Here is a 15863-nt window from a genome sequence, read left to right as displayed (position 1 = left end):
TGCCCCTGCATTTAAGTTGGCCCTTCGGCCTTCCGCAGCCTCCCCAGTTATGAGTTGGACCTTATGCCTCTGTGGATGGAGGAAGGATTCAGCTCTCAATTGGGAGAACAGAACCTCCATCCGGTCCAAGGCCCTCCTTTTAACTGCTGACAGTTGGAAAGCTTTGACCCGCTGCTCTTGGCGTAAACAGCATCCTCTCTCGTGTGTGCTCCCCACAGGGACATAGGTCTGTGCAAACTTCCAAGCTAAAGCTGTGCAAGTCCTCTTGGGTCAGCCTCCCAAACTTTTGGAAAGCTTTCATGGAGATAAAGGTGCCTACAGCTGCTTCTAGCTGTACCTGTTTGAGGGCACTTCAAGGGGAGTCGTCCTCTAAACTCACCGAGCCTGAAGGCCTAGTTCTTATTTCACAACCCAGGACAAATGAGGTCAGCTGCAGCCCTGTGCATTCTGGGCCCATTCTGGGGTTGCATCCTGGTCTCCTGAGCTGTCTCCCTTTCAGAAAGAGACTTGGCTTCTGAACTGAAGCTCTACGGAGAGAGAGCCTGCGTCTTTCCTGCTCTCACTCACCACGCACTTACAATGCCTGGCACAGAGCAGAGACCCAGAAAATCTTTGTTGACTAATTGCATGCTGTATGAGGTCAACAGACTCTCTTTCATTTGACAAGCTCCGGATGCGAGTGCAACTGTCCTCAAGTCCTGCTTCATAAAGCCAGGGTGTCCGAGCAGAGTTGTTCATAACCCTAGTAAATCCCATGGGATGATTCTGAAATAACTCATAAGACTAAGAGCTCAAACCTGCGTGGACAATGCAGTCTAATGAGGAGCCCACTGACATTAGAATCATTCCAAAAAGACTGCAACGAGCTGCTCTTGGGAAAGGAAAATAAGCACTACAGAAAGCAATGTGTAAGAAGTACTTTAATAGCTCAAACTCAGAGTCATCGTGCTGCCAATTCCAAAGAGATTCCTAAAAGAGGCAACTTCGGCCGTTTGAGAAGCCAGCGCTCACCCACCCGGGGTCTCTGTGCATTGACCTTTGGGTGCTGACTTGGAGAAAAGCACAAACACGACCAGTCCCATCCTGGCTCCCGTGGGGCTTCTTCTATCTACACATTGTATCGACTGCATTAGTTGGACTAAGATGATGACTCAGTTAAAGGAGGAGACAAATGCTGACTGTCTAAGCAAGAATGGCCCAAGCTGGCAAGAAAAAGCACACTGCATACATAGGATACAGAAGGGCAGAGCTTCTGCCTGCGGATCTGCAACATTACATTTGTTTTGCCTGCAAACTATCAAGAAGGATTCTGTTGGCCAGGGAGTCTCCACTGAACAAACAAAATGGCAGTCAAAAGTCTTGAGTGTCCTATTCCAGCAGCCCAGAGTCCTCATCCGTCATCCACGGGAGAGTCTTTGAGGGAAACATGAAGTCCAGCTCATGCCTCTGCCTATGGGTCAATTTCTTCGGGAATCACTGTGATCATGATATCTTCATTACCCCTGCGGACCACCATGTTCAGGGTGCTTTCCCTTTTAATGACATCGCTGACATCATTGGCGGAGACCACGGACTGTCCATTGATGCTGATTATGACGTCGTTTTCCTTGAGACCACCACTGCAACACAAAGGGAAACACAATGGCAATGTTTCATGTTTCCATTCCTCCTGGTCTGACTTTACATGGACAAAGGCACAGCTTAGAACCTAAAAGCCCAGAGCAAACAGGATTGGACGGTGGCGAACTTAGAATAATTGAAACCATCAGTGGGTCAGGCACGGTGGCTCATGCCTGTAATCCCAGCACTTTGGGAGGCTGAGGCAGGTGGATCACCTGAGGTCAGGAGTTCAAGACCAGCCTGGCCAACATGGCGAAGCCCCGTCTCTACTAAAATTACAAAAAAAAAAAAAAGAGCCAGGTTTGGTGCTGGGCACCTGTAATCCCAGCTACTCAGAGGCTGAGGCAAGAGATTCACTTGAACCCAGGAGGTGGAGGTTGCAGTGAGCCAAGATTGTGCCACTGCACTCCAGCCTGGGTGACAGAGTGGGATTCCATCTCAAAAAAATAAAATAAAATAAAAAATAAACCATCGGTAGATTGGATTACTTTTTAAGGTTTTTTTTTTTTAATAATGTTCTTTTTTCCCCACTCTTTTTTTTTTTTTTTTTTTGAGATGGGGTCTCAATTGTTGCCCAAGCTAGTCTCGAACTCCTGGGCTCAAGGGATCCTTCTGCTTCAGCCTCCTGAGTAGCTGGGATTACATGCATGTGCCAGGATGCTGGGCTCCTTTTGAGATTTTTAGGCTAAATCATCCATTGTGTCCACTGTAGAAATACCTACTAACACTTGTGTGGCTTTATGACCCCAAGGAGATCAAAGGTCAAGATTGACCCCAAAGTGGGGAAGGATGTACCAGGTACTATCTGCCACGTAGTTGGCCAGATATCTGCCAGATAGTTGGCCACTATCTGGCCAACTTGCTTATAATGGGTATTGCAACTCAGAATGCAGTTCCTATAGGGGTGGGCAGAATATTTCTGTTAAGAGGCACTTCCTTTGTGTGGTTGCCACTATAACTGTAGCTCTTATATAGCTCAGCGTCAAAACGCTGTCATGGTCCTTCATGGGCTAGCACAAGGGTCTGCAAACTTCTTCTGTAAACGGCTCCATAGGAAATATTTTAGGCTTTGCAGTACATATGGTCTCTGTTGAAGTTACTCAACTCTGCTGTTCCAGCACAAAAGCCACCATAGATGTCATAAACAAAATTTCAGTGGACACTGAAATTTGAATTTCATACAAATTTAACATGTCACAAAATACTATTCTTATTTCAGGATTTTTTCAACCATTTAAATGTTCTCATAAGTGGGAGCTAAGCTACGAGGACACAAAGGCGTAAGAATGATACAATGGACTCTGGGGACTCAAGGGGAAAGGCTGGGACAGGGATGAGGGATAAAAGACTACAAATTGGGTTCAGTGTACACTGCTTGGGTGATGGGTGCACCAAAACCTCACAAATCACCACCAAAGAACTTACTCATGTAACCAAATACCACCTGTTCCCCCAAAAACCTATGAAAATAAAAAATAAGTAAAAATAAAAATAAAATGCAAAAACTATTCTTAGCCCACAGCTCCATATAAAAGCAGGCAGTGGGCCAGATCCAGCCCCCAAGGCACATTTGCTGGTCCCTGGTCTAGCACTTTTCTCTGGATATTCCGCCAATACAGGTAACAAACCCTGATGGATGGTTGAGCTACTTCTTGTCGTGTTACTTGGATATCACTTGGGTTATTTTTCTGGAGGTGTTGACAGGTATGGGCCTAATTGTCAGAGACATTCTGGAAGACTCCAGGAAGAGAAGGGTCCTGAAGCCTAGAAAAGGACCACCAAGTTAGGGCTTGGGGACACTGTTCCTGAAACCCTCTCTCTGGCCAGCCGGGCCATCCCAGAGACTCATTACGAGTCTGCTATTGCTCTGTCCATCTGGAGGGTCCTCGTGGAGCAAGGACTTTTGAAGACAGAAGGCACCCTCCTATGGATGAGTCCCGAGCCAAGCCAGGTCGGAAGGCCTGGCCAGCAGGAATGACAAGCAACGTCCGACCACGTCTGTCAAGGATCAACATAATCATCTAAGCCAGTAGAAAAGGAACAGCGCTCCTTCTTCCTGCTACCCCCACAGGAACAACAAGAATATTGGGAAAAGAGAAAATGACTCTAACTCACGCTTCTGCTGGGGTATCAGGAATTACTTCAATTATATACGCTCCTGAGATCACGTCTGGGAAGTCCCGGTGCCGGTCCTTCAGCTCTTTGGCTTTGCTGCTCCAGAGAAAAAGCACCCGTGTTAGTGTGAAGAAACACCAGGCCTTCCCCATGCAAAACTCAGCTCTCACCAGTTCCCGTCTTCTCCCTGGGTCTAAGGTAAAATTCCTCCAGGAATTCTGATCCTATTTTAAAATTAAAATTGCCTGTCTACCAGAGTCAAAGATTTACTTGGTAACAGTAAGGAAAGTGCTTTCATCATTACTATTATTTCTTTCTTTTTTTTTTTTTTTTTTGAGACAGAGTCTTGTTCTGTCGCCCAGGCTGGAGTGCAGTAGTGCGATCTCAGTTCACTGCAACCTACATTTCCCGGGTTCAAGCGATTATCCTGCCTCAGCCACCTGAGTAGCTGGGATTACAGGTGCCTGCCACCAAGCCCGGCTAATTTTTTATATTTTTAGTAGAAACAGGGTTTCACAAATTGGCCAGGCTGGTCTCGAACTCCTGGCCTCAAGTGATCTGCCCGCCTTGGCCTCCCAAAGTGCTGGGATTACAGATGTGAGCCACCGCACCCAGCCATCATCATTGTTATTATTTCTTAACTAATAGTAGCTATTACTAAGGAGTCAGTAAAGTATAGTGGTTGGCCTGGTTTGCAGCCCTAGCTCTGCCATTTGCTAGCTGTGTGACCTCAGACAGTTGCTTAACTTCTCTGTGCCTTCATTTCCTCACCTGCAAGATGGGGATAATAACAGTACCCTACAACATGAGTTGTGAGGATCAGATGAGGTCATCCCAGTAAGGCACCTGGCCCAGTATATGTGATACATAGTGGCTGGCATCACTGTGGCTGGTGACCCCTGCCACCACTCCCTGATCTGAGCCTGGCCACACACCAGAAGCACCTGCGCTGTCATCCCCATCCTGAAGAGGAGGAAACTGAGGCACTCAGGGGTCATATCGTTCCCAAGGTCACAAGGCAGGAAATATCAGAGCAGGGACAGGAACCCAGGAAGCTGGGCACCAAGGGCTTACCATCTTTCCCTACACCTCATAGTTCCAAAGGCAAACAACTGAGGGGACACTTTAACCTTGACAAATGGCTCCATCTTCTGGAGTGCTAAGAAAGGGACCACCATTCATAACATGTATCAAAATATATTAATACTTTCGCAGTGAGTGAATCATTAATTCATCATAGTAATGAACACATTAATCTATCTGTTACTATATTCTAGTCTTTACCTACTTTACCTCTGACAGTTTTAGCCATGCCAGGTGAGTCTACTACCAGGACTCATGAGATTACACCAGAATTTTTCATCCAGGTCAGAACACCAGGATGCCATGAGCCTGCCAACCACAGGCCGCAATTCCGCCAGCTCGGGGAAAACAAGCACATCAGTCATTCACTTCCCTGCACTGGGCCTGCCCTGGCATTCCTGGAGCCGCGGCCCACGAGCTACAGAGCAACGAAAGCAGAGTGCCTAGAGCTGCGGGAGGGGCTTGGGGCCCTCCTGGAATGTGGGTTTCAACAGAATGTGGGGTAAGGAAGACGTGAGCCAGAGTGAATCAACAGCCCCACCACACACACACTGTTCAGGCCTGCCTTCAAAGAGGAGGGCAGAACCTTCTACACCGGAGGGCCTGCTGCCAATGAAGAAAACCAGCTCAGAATGCAAAAACACAGGTTAAAACCAAACAAAGGGGCCAAGGCTAATGACCTGTCCTCTTTCCCGATGCTACTTCATTATAAGCAGAAACTGAGACGTCTTAAGGCAGCATAAGGTTTCTCTTTCAGGGGTGCCCGTGAGCACCTTCTGAAGTTCAGGTTTATTAAAATTTAAGACACAGACACGCATCCTGTTTACCCACCTGGACGTGAGTGACATCATTCGGATACCAATATACTTCTTCTTGGTGATGGCTTTTCCTGGTGAGACAACAAAGGGACAGCAGAAGGTCAGCCCAGTTGGTGGGGGTGCTGGGGACACCAGGGGCCGGGGGCCCAATCCCCCAGGTTGCAGGAAGGGCCACAGAAGGGTACACTGAGGTTGCGGCTCAAATCCTGGTCTGGACCCCTCCCCTCTGGGGGACCTTGGGAAAGTCCCATTGTTTCAATTAATGGTCAGGTACCTGGGCATGACCCTTAATTCCTCATGGCCTCATCCTGACAGCTGGCCCTTCCCCAAGCTTGCTCTACCCCCCATATATATCTGGAATGTGACCCCTCTGTCCCACCTCCACTGCCACCACCCTTGTCTGGGACCCCAGCATGTCTCATCCAGATCACTGGGAGAGCCCCTTAACCGGTCCCCAACTTCCAGCAACCCCTCCAGCAGACTCCCCGCAGCCATCAGAGTGTCCTTTCAGTGACATCAATCAGATCATAAACTTCCCTGTTCTTAAATGTCGTTAGGATGCAACCCAGGCCCCTCACCATGGCCTGCTGTGAGCCTGCTCGCCCGGCTTTGGCCAGCTTTCCACCCCGGGGAACTCCATGCTGTCACTGTGCTCCGGCCCTCAGGCCACTTCAGGGGCCTTGTGCTCACTCAACTATGCTGAGTCCTCTGTCTTTCCTTCTGGAGTGTTCCCCCCACATCCCTGCCCGCTGGTTCCTCCTCACTCAGACCTCAGCTTGGAAGGCATTTCCTGGCCACACCATCTCCACCAGCTGCCCCTCCAGTCGCTCCCTTGACGGCCACCCTGATCCGTTTTCTTGGGAGCACTAATAGTATCTTATGTGTTTGATTATTTACTGTCAGCCTTCCCATCCCCCAACAGAACATAAAAGTCACACCGGCAAAGGCCCCTGTCGAGCCCCAGGCCCCAGTTGAGCTGTCCACTGCCAAGCTCCCTGCTTGACTTGGAGCAGATGGGGCAATAAACGTTTGTAGAATGATCTCCCTGAACCTGTTTTCTCATCAGCAAAATGGGACTAGTAATTCCTAACTGATAGGGCAAAAGAATTAAGTGACATACATAAATAAAGTGAAATAATGTACAGAAGTCACCTAGGATCATGCCTGGTACATATTAGACTGACTCAAGTGACATTGCCATGATCAGAGGACAAAAATGGCGAAATGTCTGTGACCTTCTGCGAGGGATTTAGTAATGTGCATTCCCGTTCACTTCTGGATCAGAGATGGCTTGGCTAGTCCTAGGGGCTGCCGCTTTTCCCTTCCCCAAGTCCCAAAGGGCAGCTGAGCTTCAGGCCCCATCTCCGGAGTCCCCAGGGCTGTGTGGGCCTTGCCTACCTTTGGCCTGTCGGTCATGGGACTCCGTGAGGAACTTTTTAATCTTATCAGATGGGATTGCAAAGGAGATTCCAGCTGTCACTTTCAAAGTGTTAATTCCAATCACTTCACCGTCCTGAAAAGCAAGAAGGACACGGCTTACTGAATCGTGAAGCTTTACCGGCAGGTACACACCCAAAGAGAATATGCATGAAAGAAGTCCCTGAGCTATTTCAGAGATCGAAGTGGGGAGATGCAAGGAGGGGATCCCCGTGGCAGCAGGGAGAGAGGCATCAGGACACCCAGGCAGCGTGAGCCACGCGCAGCTGTGGAAGAATCGCACATACTCCAGGTCGGCACTGGGTGCTCACCTCACGGTAAGCACAGATAGTTTCAAAATGCACGATATGATTTGCTCCTGTTTCACAAGGAATACGTTTCCAAAGGCTCAAACTCCTTTAGGTGGCTGCCCACACCTTCCTGCTTCTCCCATGTCTAATGATCTTAAGATGACTCTGCTGACTTCAGGGGGAAACAACCCTAGAGCTTAGGGCTGTCATGCTTCATTACCAGCAAAGCCATCACCACTCCATCCCCAAGTGCTGCACGGGGAGGCAGAGGACAGAGCTGGGAGCACAGCTGCCTCTCTGCTGGGAAGAGAAAGCTGCCAAGCGGGGATACATCACTTCGTGCACACTTCCCAGGAGTGCTGAGATGTCAGTACCTGATGCCAAGGCACCATCTAGGAGGTGCCATCACACTGGGCCTTGCTAAAGACAGCCCCTATAAATGGCCCCAGAGCTGCCCTCTATAAATGGCCCCAGAGCTGCCCTCTATAAATGGCCCCGGAGCTGCCCTCTATAAATGGCCCCGGAGCTGCCCTCTATAAACGGCCCCAGAGCTGCCCTCTAGCTCTGCTGGTCTGTGTTCTAAGGCTTCACTTTTTCTGCTCAAGTATTTAAGGGAAGACTTAAGTGATATCTTTGTGGGTGGGTAACTCCTCCTCATTCCAGCCAGGCCTTAAGGGAGGATTCCTGGCCAAGAGAAAATGTGTATGAGCCCAGCCAGCTCCTTCAGCAGCCCAGGAGATTTAATTTGGAGGAGGTGCTTTCGGTGACTGGCCAGCATTTTTGGTGACCTTCACCTTACTCCTGCATTGGCCCTGAATTTCACGGTGTTTACCTGTAACTCTGAGACACAAGTGTGTTCTCTGGCATAACATTTCCAACCCTCACCTCCGGCCTGCCTTACTCTTTCCAGAAAAGATCCGTAGGGTCATTTGCAAGCACGCAGTACATTTACAGAGCCATTTTAAAGGAATTTATAACACACTTTGGCAACCTTATGTTTGAAAAGACCCCCTGCCTCAAAAACAAACAAACAAACAACAAACAAACAAACAAAAAACAGCGTGTACATAGATAAAAACAAATGACCTAACATAGGTTTAAAAGACCTTACCAGGTTTACTAACGGGCCTCCCGAGTTTCCATACTGCAATTAAACAGAAATGAAAAGGTTACAAATCGTGTCATAACATGGTTCAATCTATGTCCCTGCCTGGCCGTTTCCTGAGCACGGTGCCTAGAGTGGGGGGCACGATTCTTCTCTGAGATTCATTCCCATTAACCTAATATTTTGCCGGAAAAAAATGACCTTAACAATTTTCAGAAAGTTTTAGAGGTGCCGTAAACAGGGAGATTTTCTCTCTGAAGCCCAGAAGCCAACTGCAATCACCCTAAAGCACCCAATACAACTTCTTCCTCCTGGGAGGAGGCTGGCTGTCCACCTGCTCCAGTGTCACCGTCCCCGCCATGTGACCCCTGCCGTGCTGCTGGCACTAGAATCCACATGGCTTGGTCTAGTTCCATCCCTTCACGCAGACTACAAGAAAGTCAGGGGCTGAGACCTATGCTGACTCCTCTCCCCTGGCAAAACCCTGCCCCAATCCCCACCCGCAGAGGGACAGAGGCTCACGTTGATGATGGCGTCGGTCTGGATGTAGTCCATGTCTGAGTTGCGGAGCCCCAGCTCTTTGCCGCCTCGCTGGGTGGTGCTCACGATCCCGGTGGTGACTGTGTTTTGAAGGGAAAACGGGCTTCCGATGGCGACCACGAACTCTCCCGGCCGCAGCTCTGAGGAGCGGCCAAGCAGCAGGACAGGCAGCTTGCCCTGAAACCACAATGGCTGGCGTTGCTGAGTTGGTTTAATTTAACCAAATAGGTAAAGGCACAGATATCATGGAAAACCAAGCAGGGACAGTGACGGGCCATTTGGAAACACCAGGCCCGGTGGGGAACTGAGCTCACAACTAACATCCCTTTGCTGCGGGCAGGACTGGATTTCCCTCCCACCCGTAATCCACACATTGCAAGCCGTGCGGGAGCCAGTGAACACTGAAGCCACACACACACCAAGGAAACCGTGGGGAGGTAACTGGAGGCCAAGTCGGGGTCTCATCACATCTTGAAGCTATCAGCACAGACTCACTCTGAAACCTTGAGGCCAAGAGACAGAGGAAGACAACATGAATTTAGGGTTTGGGGTGAGACTGCCGGGGACAGCCCTAGAGAACCAAGCCCCAGGGAAGGATCCCAAGCTACAGGCAGTGAAACCTGCCCCGACTCATCATGTGCACATCCGTCCTGAGGCCTGGAATATTTGGGGTGCTCTGTGGGCAGGGAATTGTACTGACTCAGGTGCATGCCTATGCTGAGTACAGGGCCACACTGGTCAGGGGCAGGGATGGAGCATGGGGACAGCAAGGCCTCCAGGACCCAAGACAGCAAGACCCAATAGGTAGGCTGTCTCTCCTCTCCTGAAACGGCCCTCTGTCAGCCACCTGTGCTTCCTGGTCTGGGCAGGCTAATTGGCCAACTCCAGAAGCCCTGATCTCCAGCGTCCCACAAAGGCCAGGCAAAGCCAGGAGTCCCAAACAACTCTGCACAACAAAATGGAACAGAAGCCAGCTCCAGGGTCACCCAGGCCAAGGAGCTGAGGGGAACCACAGAAGGGCCTCCCTAGCTCTATCAGGGAAGGCATCGGGGCCCCTTCCCTCTCTGCCTTCGTCAGAGCCGAGCAGACTTCCCGAGTTCCTTCAGCCTTTATTCACTTAGAATGAGCAGCTGCCCTGAACAACATGGACCAGGCCCAGAAATCAGACAGCCACCCCAGCCCTCATGGGAACTGCAACTCCAGAGCCTCACGTTTGTCTATCTCAACAAAGAAAGAGCCAGGGGACCAGTGGGGTGGGGCAGGTGGAACCCAGGGGTTACTTGAGTCATCTCCTCCACCAGGGATGGAGCAGACACTAGCTGATGAGGTGGGGTGACCACCATGCCCATTTAACAGACGAGGAAACTGAGGCTCCAAGAGTCTGGGTGACTTGAGACAGAGCAGGGATTGAAACCTGGGACTGGGACCGGAAAAACAGACTCTCTCATCCACTACACAGTGCCACGCCACACCACAAATATCCCCCAACACACACCAAATAAGGAAGGTGCTGGGTGAGAAAGCTCACGGAGGGAGAAAGGGATATGAAGACAGAGTCCAAGACCTAAAACTGACTATACGAGACTGAGGAGGAGGAAGGTCCCTCAGATCACAGATACCAAGAGGACCAGGAGAGCACTGTCCATGGTCAAGAGCACACACCTGGGGCCAGGCTGCGTGATTTAGATCAGGGCCTGAGCTTATGACCACTCAGGTCCTCAGTTTTCTCATCTGGAAAATGGGACTAACGTACAGCTACCTCAATGGTCCACTGCGAGAATGAAGCAACTTAAGATCTGAACAGCTCTTTGAATACCCGCTGGCTCCTGTAAGCACCATCTAGGTGTTGGTTTTGCTGTGAGCATCTGGGCCTGTGCAAATCCAACAGCGGGAGCCACCAAACACCTTTCCACAGCCAGCCCGTGTCACCCAGCCATGGTAAAGGTCTGCCCTGACAGTGGGTGACCCTTTCCCTGTGGGGCTGCCTGAGGCTGGAGCATGCAGGGCAGCTGCGGGGAGGTACAGGCCTGCAGCATCCCTACTCAGCCCCATGCTCACTTCCCACACTCCTCAAGCTCATCAGCATCCAGCAGCACACCAGCGAGCTCAGCGCAGTGTGTTTACTCTGGGCCTGGGCCAGCAGCCCCTGCCAGGCATGACTTCAGCACTCATGGCGTGCAGGCGGGGCAGGAGGCAGGGCTGGGATGTGCACTAGGCCACGCCAGGGGAGGTCCACCAGGGACACTGCCAATCCCTTCAGGCCCCGGACTGGCTGGAAGAGCAGGCCTTTGAGGCCTTCAGGGCTGGGCTTGGGACAGGTAAAGGGACAGGGTGGCACAGGTTGCTGGAGCGGGGTGGCCTGGCTGCCCAAGGAGACAGACAGGAGGCAGGAGGTCAAACTCAACTCAGGAAGGGGGCCCAGCAGGCGTCTGCTTCACCACACATTGAAAACCCATCAGAAAGTTATGAGGCAGGGCTTGCTGTGGGGATCCTAATTCACATCTCACTCATCCCCTATTCTTACCACCCCTTGGAGCCTCCTAGAAAGGGAGGCAGGCCCAGGCTCTATGTGTCAAGAGACCTCAGACGGCAGAGAGACTGAAAGGCAACTCTCCTTCCAGCTCTTCTTTTCCACCATCTGAGCTCAGGCCTAGAGGATGCGGCAAGGAGACAAACACTTTTGGAGAAGCTGTGAGGCTGGGGCGGGGGAGCCCCCGGGCAGGGATGGAGGCTGCAGGCTGCTTGCCCATAGGCGCTACTCCCCATGCTCCCGGGGAGGGCCAGGCCTCCAGGGGACGCTGCCTGCTGCCGAAAATGGGGCCCAGAGCACCCCATGGGCAAGCCTGGCTCAGTCACTCTTGGGTGACCACATGGGCTTCGACAAGATGGACACCCGTGATGTGAACCCAGGCAGTCTCCCCAGGAACCAGTCCTCACCTGAACACAGACGAGGAAATGTGGCTACGTAAGTAGCCATTTAGGCAAAGGCTGTACCAATGGGCACCACCAGTGATCATCTCGTTTAGGTTTTCATCCACTCAGACATTTCCTAGCTCATGAAGGGCAACCCTAAGACAGAAAAAAGCAAGCAGACACATGCGGCGGAGTGGGGAGGGGTCTCACATTGTAAACCCTGGATTTCCGTGAAAGGAATAAGCCTTTGCCTGGCAGGTGACAAAGTATTCTCATGGCACCATTAGGAGTTGAGCTGTATTTTCCCCCCATTTTAAAGATGTGGATACTGAGGCTTACAGATGATGGGCAGCCTGGCTAAACAAGAGAACAAGCTTCCCAGCTGTCAGACCCACATGCCCAGTACATGTTCATCCAGAATTCCAATCACAGGCAGAAATCTTTGCAAGGGAATGATGTCTGGCAGAGATGTTGACCAGGCCAGATTTATGGTGGTCCATGAGGTCAAACTGCCTTTTGGGGGTCACGGCCCCAGCTCCCCACAGGAGCCACTGGCTGCAGGAGCATCGGGCCCCTCAGCTCATTCCAAAGCCAGATGAGGCCTGTTCTCAGCCGTGAGCCTCACCTCGAGTCTGTCTACTCAGCAGCTATACCTCTGCTGGCCAAATTCCTACTCGGTAATTGAGCATTTAATTCCATAGCTGTCTAGACATCAGCTCCATGGGGGAATGTGGAAGAGATGCAGCACAGATATGGCTGGAAGTGCACAGCCACAGGCGCCGTGAAGCGCCGCGGGGCCCACGCACTCTGAGTCCAAGGCCTCTGCACTGCTGTTCCCAGACTGGTTCCCGCGCCACCCACAGCAAAGCACCTCTGAGTCTCCCTTTAAAGCAGCACCAGCCACCGGCCATCTTGAAGGTGTCAGCTCCTCTCCTTGGCCACTTCACCATCTTCCTGGAGCCCCACAGTAAGCCTAGAAGTAAACAGGGCAAACATCTGTCCCCCACTGACGGATGAAAAGGCCAGGGGGAAGAGGAGAAGAAAGAGGGCACGCGAGTCCCACTCCTCATGCCAGATCCTCACACTGCTGGGGGGAAAAGAAAATGCAAGTGTGGGCATGACAGCAGTGACGGGGCAGAAACAACCCATGCCTGCTCTCATAGAGCCCAGGCGGAGACCTCAGGTCCCCCTAAAAGAGCTTGTAGCTCAAGTTTGGTGCAAAACCTTTGGGGACGACAGTCTTTCTGCAGTGAGCCCAGCACAGGCCAGTTCTCACAATCTCAGGAGCAGGAAGCCTGGGAGGCCAGAAGAGAGGGGGCATCTAGAAGAAAAACGCCCACTGGCCCCCAGCCTGCAGGGACTCACAATGCTAAATAGTGTCCTCTTAACAGAGCCAGAAGTCTCTCAACAGAGGGACTTTAGGAAGACACAAATCCTCTAATGTCCTAGACGGCCACCCAGGTAGATGTAGAAACAGATCCAGTGAGGGTGTCAGAGTCCTGGCCATGGGCTCCAGGTCTCCCCACCATATCTATGTAAATTGCAAAGTCCTAGCCACAGGCAGGATGCTGACCAGGTAGTGGGAGTAATGCTAACACCTTGGAAGAGGCGGCCCACAGCATGATTAAAGATGGCTCTTAGTATTCATGCATATTACAACCAACAGACAACAACAAGCAGCATCGTTTCACAAAACATTGCCTCCGTGAAAGAGAACTCTCTCAACAACCATTCAGTGAGTGTCTCCTATGAGCTTGGTGCAGGGAACATATGATTAAGAAAATCCGCCCTTGCCCTCTCGGCTTTTGTCTCATGGGCAGAGACACAAACAAGCCACCAGGACACAGAGCAGTAAGAAAACACAAAGTCCACCTCCCTCACCATGGGCAGCTCAGCCCAGAGTCTTCCATAAGGGCCAAACACAGACCAGCACTAAAAATAGTTTGTGTGTATCAATTAGGGTGTTTTCAACTGCAAGTGACAAAAAAAAAAAAACTCCAAATGGAGTATGTAGAGTAGATATCTGTCCAAGGGCTGGGTGGTGCCAGGCTGATAACTCGAAGGCTCACAGACAGCATCAAGAACAAGGCTCCTTCCTTCCCTCCATCCAATCAACCTCAGCCTGTTCTCACAGCCACAAGACGGCCACCACCATTCCAGACATCACATCAAGACGTGACTGTGTCCGTGACCGTGCTGTGGAAGCATCTCTCCAGAAGAGCAAAGTCCCAAAAGCGCCCTGGCACCCTCCTCCTCGTAGGTCATCGGCAGTATCCAATCAGGCAGCGACCTCAGCACTCATTGGAGGAGGGAACGTGGCTCCCCTGACTGCATTGGACCCTGCGAAATTGCCTGAGTCAGGAATGCGGTGGGGTCAGGGTTGGAACTAAAACAAACCCAGAGCTCTGCCAGCAGGGAAGGAAGTTGGAGGGTGGGCAACCATGAGTGTCATCCAAAGCCTGGGGAATATGGTTCATTTTAAGAGAAGATCCTAATACAAGCACCTAACAATGTTTAGAAAAGACTCTATAAGTCCATACTCCCTCATGCACATTTTTGTTTGTTTGTTTGCTTGTTTGTTTGTTTGTTTGGTGGGGTGGAGCAGGAGATGTCTGCTAATCTGCTTAAAAGGAAAGCAATGGTCACAGCAGTTCCATGGTGGTGACAGGCAGGTTCAGGTGATGGGAGCAGAATCTGGGCAAGGCAGGGAAATCACTCCCACGGCGCGTGTCCGGCATCTTCCCAGAGCTTCTCCCGCTCTGCCAGGTATGCAGCCTTCACGACCCACCACCCTGTGGATGGGCAGGATGGCTTCATAGCCATTCTGCTGATGAGGGGACTGCAGGTCCCACAGCAGGTGGGGGTGGTACCGGGACTGGGACCCTGGGCCCTGACCCCAACCTCCACGCCAGGTGTTCTTCTCACCAGCCTGCTCCCCACCTCCCAGATGCTCAGGGCACACAGAGGTCAGCAGGGAAACAGCTGCCCTTGTGCCCCGGATCACTCCACAGGGACAGGGGACCAGAGCGGGTATAACACAGAGCAGGGCAAAGGGGAAGTTTAGGAAGAACCCAAGCAGGGGCCCACCACGGGAAGGGAGGGGAGGTCTGTGCACGCAGCCTCGGTTTTGGGGGCACTACGTGTGGTGTGAGTTCCATAACTGAACCACAGATGAACCATAACTGCTGGAACTCCCCCAGGGCAGAAAAGTTGGGCCTGTGCTGAATGAGGCCCCCGGGTTGACAGCGCACCTCAGGCTCATTCTCCAAGATCAACCAAGGTGGGGCAGAAGTGAAAACTTAGGCAAAACACCTATGTGTATATGCGTACATGCACACACACGCACACACATTACCCCCTCAGGCTCCACGTATGCTGACAGAACACTGTCCCAGACAGTAGGACATCCGGGCTGGGTCTTGGTCCTATATGAACTCAGTCTACAACCTTGAACCACTTGATTAGCTTCTCTGGATTGCGGTTTTAGCACCTCTAAAATTAGGGAGTTGAGCCCAGTGATCTCCAATGGTCATCTCAGCTCTGACAATTAGCTATTCTTTACGGAAAACCTGGTTGCTTTCCAAAAAATCCATTAGCAGACAATAGTTAAATGTAAGTAAGATCCAAACAGGCAACAGGGTCCCTAATAAATCCCTTTTTTCATACAACTCCCCAATGGGGTCAGATGATCCCCGCAAACTTATACCGCTGCAAGAGGAGGGGGCGTTCCTAGAATTCTCCAGATGCTGGCTTGGCCAGTAATCTTTCATAGAGGACTGTGAAAAGCAATGACCCATCGGTATTTCAGCTTCCTTCCATTCAGGGTTCTGCCTAGTAGCACTTGAGTGCTCATTCAATCTCATTCCCTGAAGCTTGGAGAAAAGAAAAATAAAAAAAACCAATAACATCAAAACCAAAGAAAAAGTTGGCAACTCTTTTTCA

At 51.1% G+C, this 15863-nt stretch overlaps 1 protein-coding gene across 1 annotated transcript in view; it reads right to left on the bottom strand.

Annotated features, from left to right (window-relative positions):
* Positions 1 to 902: 902 nt before the first annotated feature.
* The window catches only part of HTRA1 (HtrA serine peptidase 1), a 53311-nt gene continuing 38350 nt past the window's right edge, over positions 903 to 15863 (bottom strand). Inside the window, exons 4-9 of the mRNA XM_016919545.3 lie at positions 8991 to 9185; positions 8475 to 8507; positions 7035 to 7149; positions 5650 to 5707; positions 3736 to 3831; positions 903 to 1619 (exon numbers count right to left, since the gene is read on the bottom strand). Coding sequence (XP_016775034.1) covers positions 1451 to 1619; positions 3736 to 3831; positions 5650 to 5707; positions 7035 to 7149; positions 8475 to 8507; positions 8991 to 9185 — 666 coding nt within the window. The 3' untranslated portion in view covers positions 903 to 1450. The remainder of the gene's footprint in view (positions 1620 to 3735; positions 3832 to 5649; positions 5708 to 7034; positions 7150 to 8474; positions 8508 to 8990; positions 9186 to 15863) is intronic.

Source organism: Pan troglodytes, chromosome 8, assembly GCF_028858775.2.
Source record: "Pan troglodytes isolate AG18354 chromosome 8, NHGRI_mPanTro3-v2.0_pri, whole genome shotgun sequence".
Classification (NCBI taxonomy): Eukaryota; Metazoa; Chordata; class Mammalia; order Primates; family Hominidae; genus Pan; species Pan troglodytes.
The sequence above is the reverse complement of the archived record's forward strand: the minus strand, read 5'-3'. Positions and strand labels throughout refer to the sequence as shown.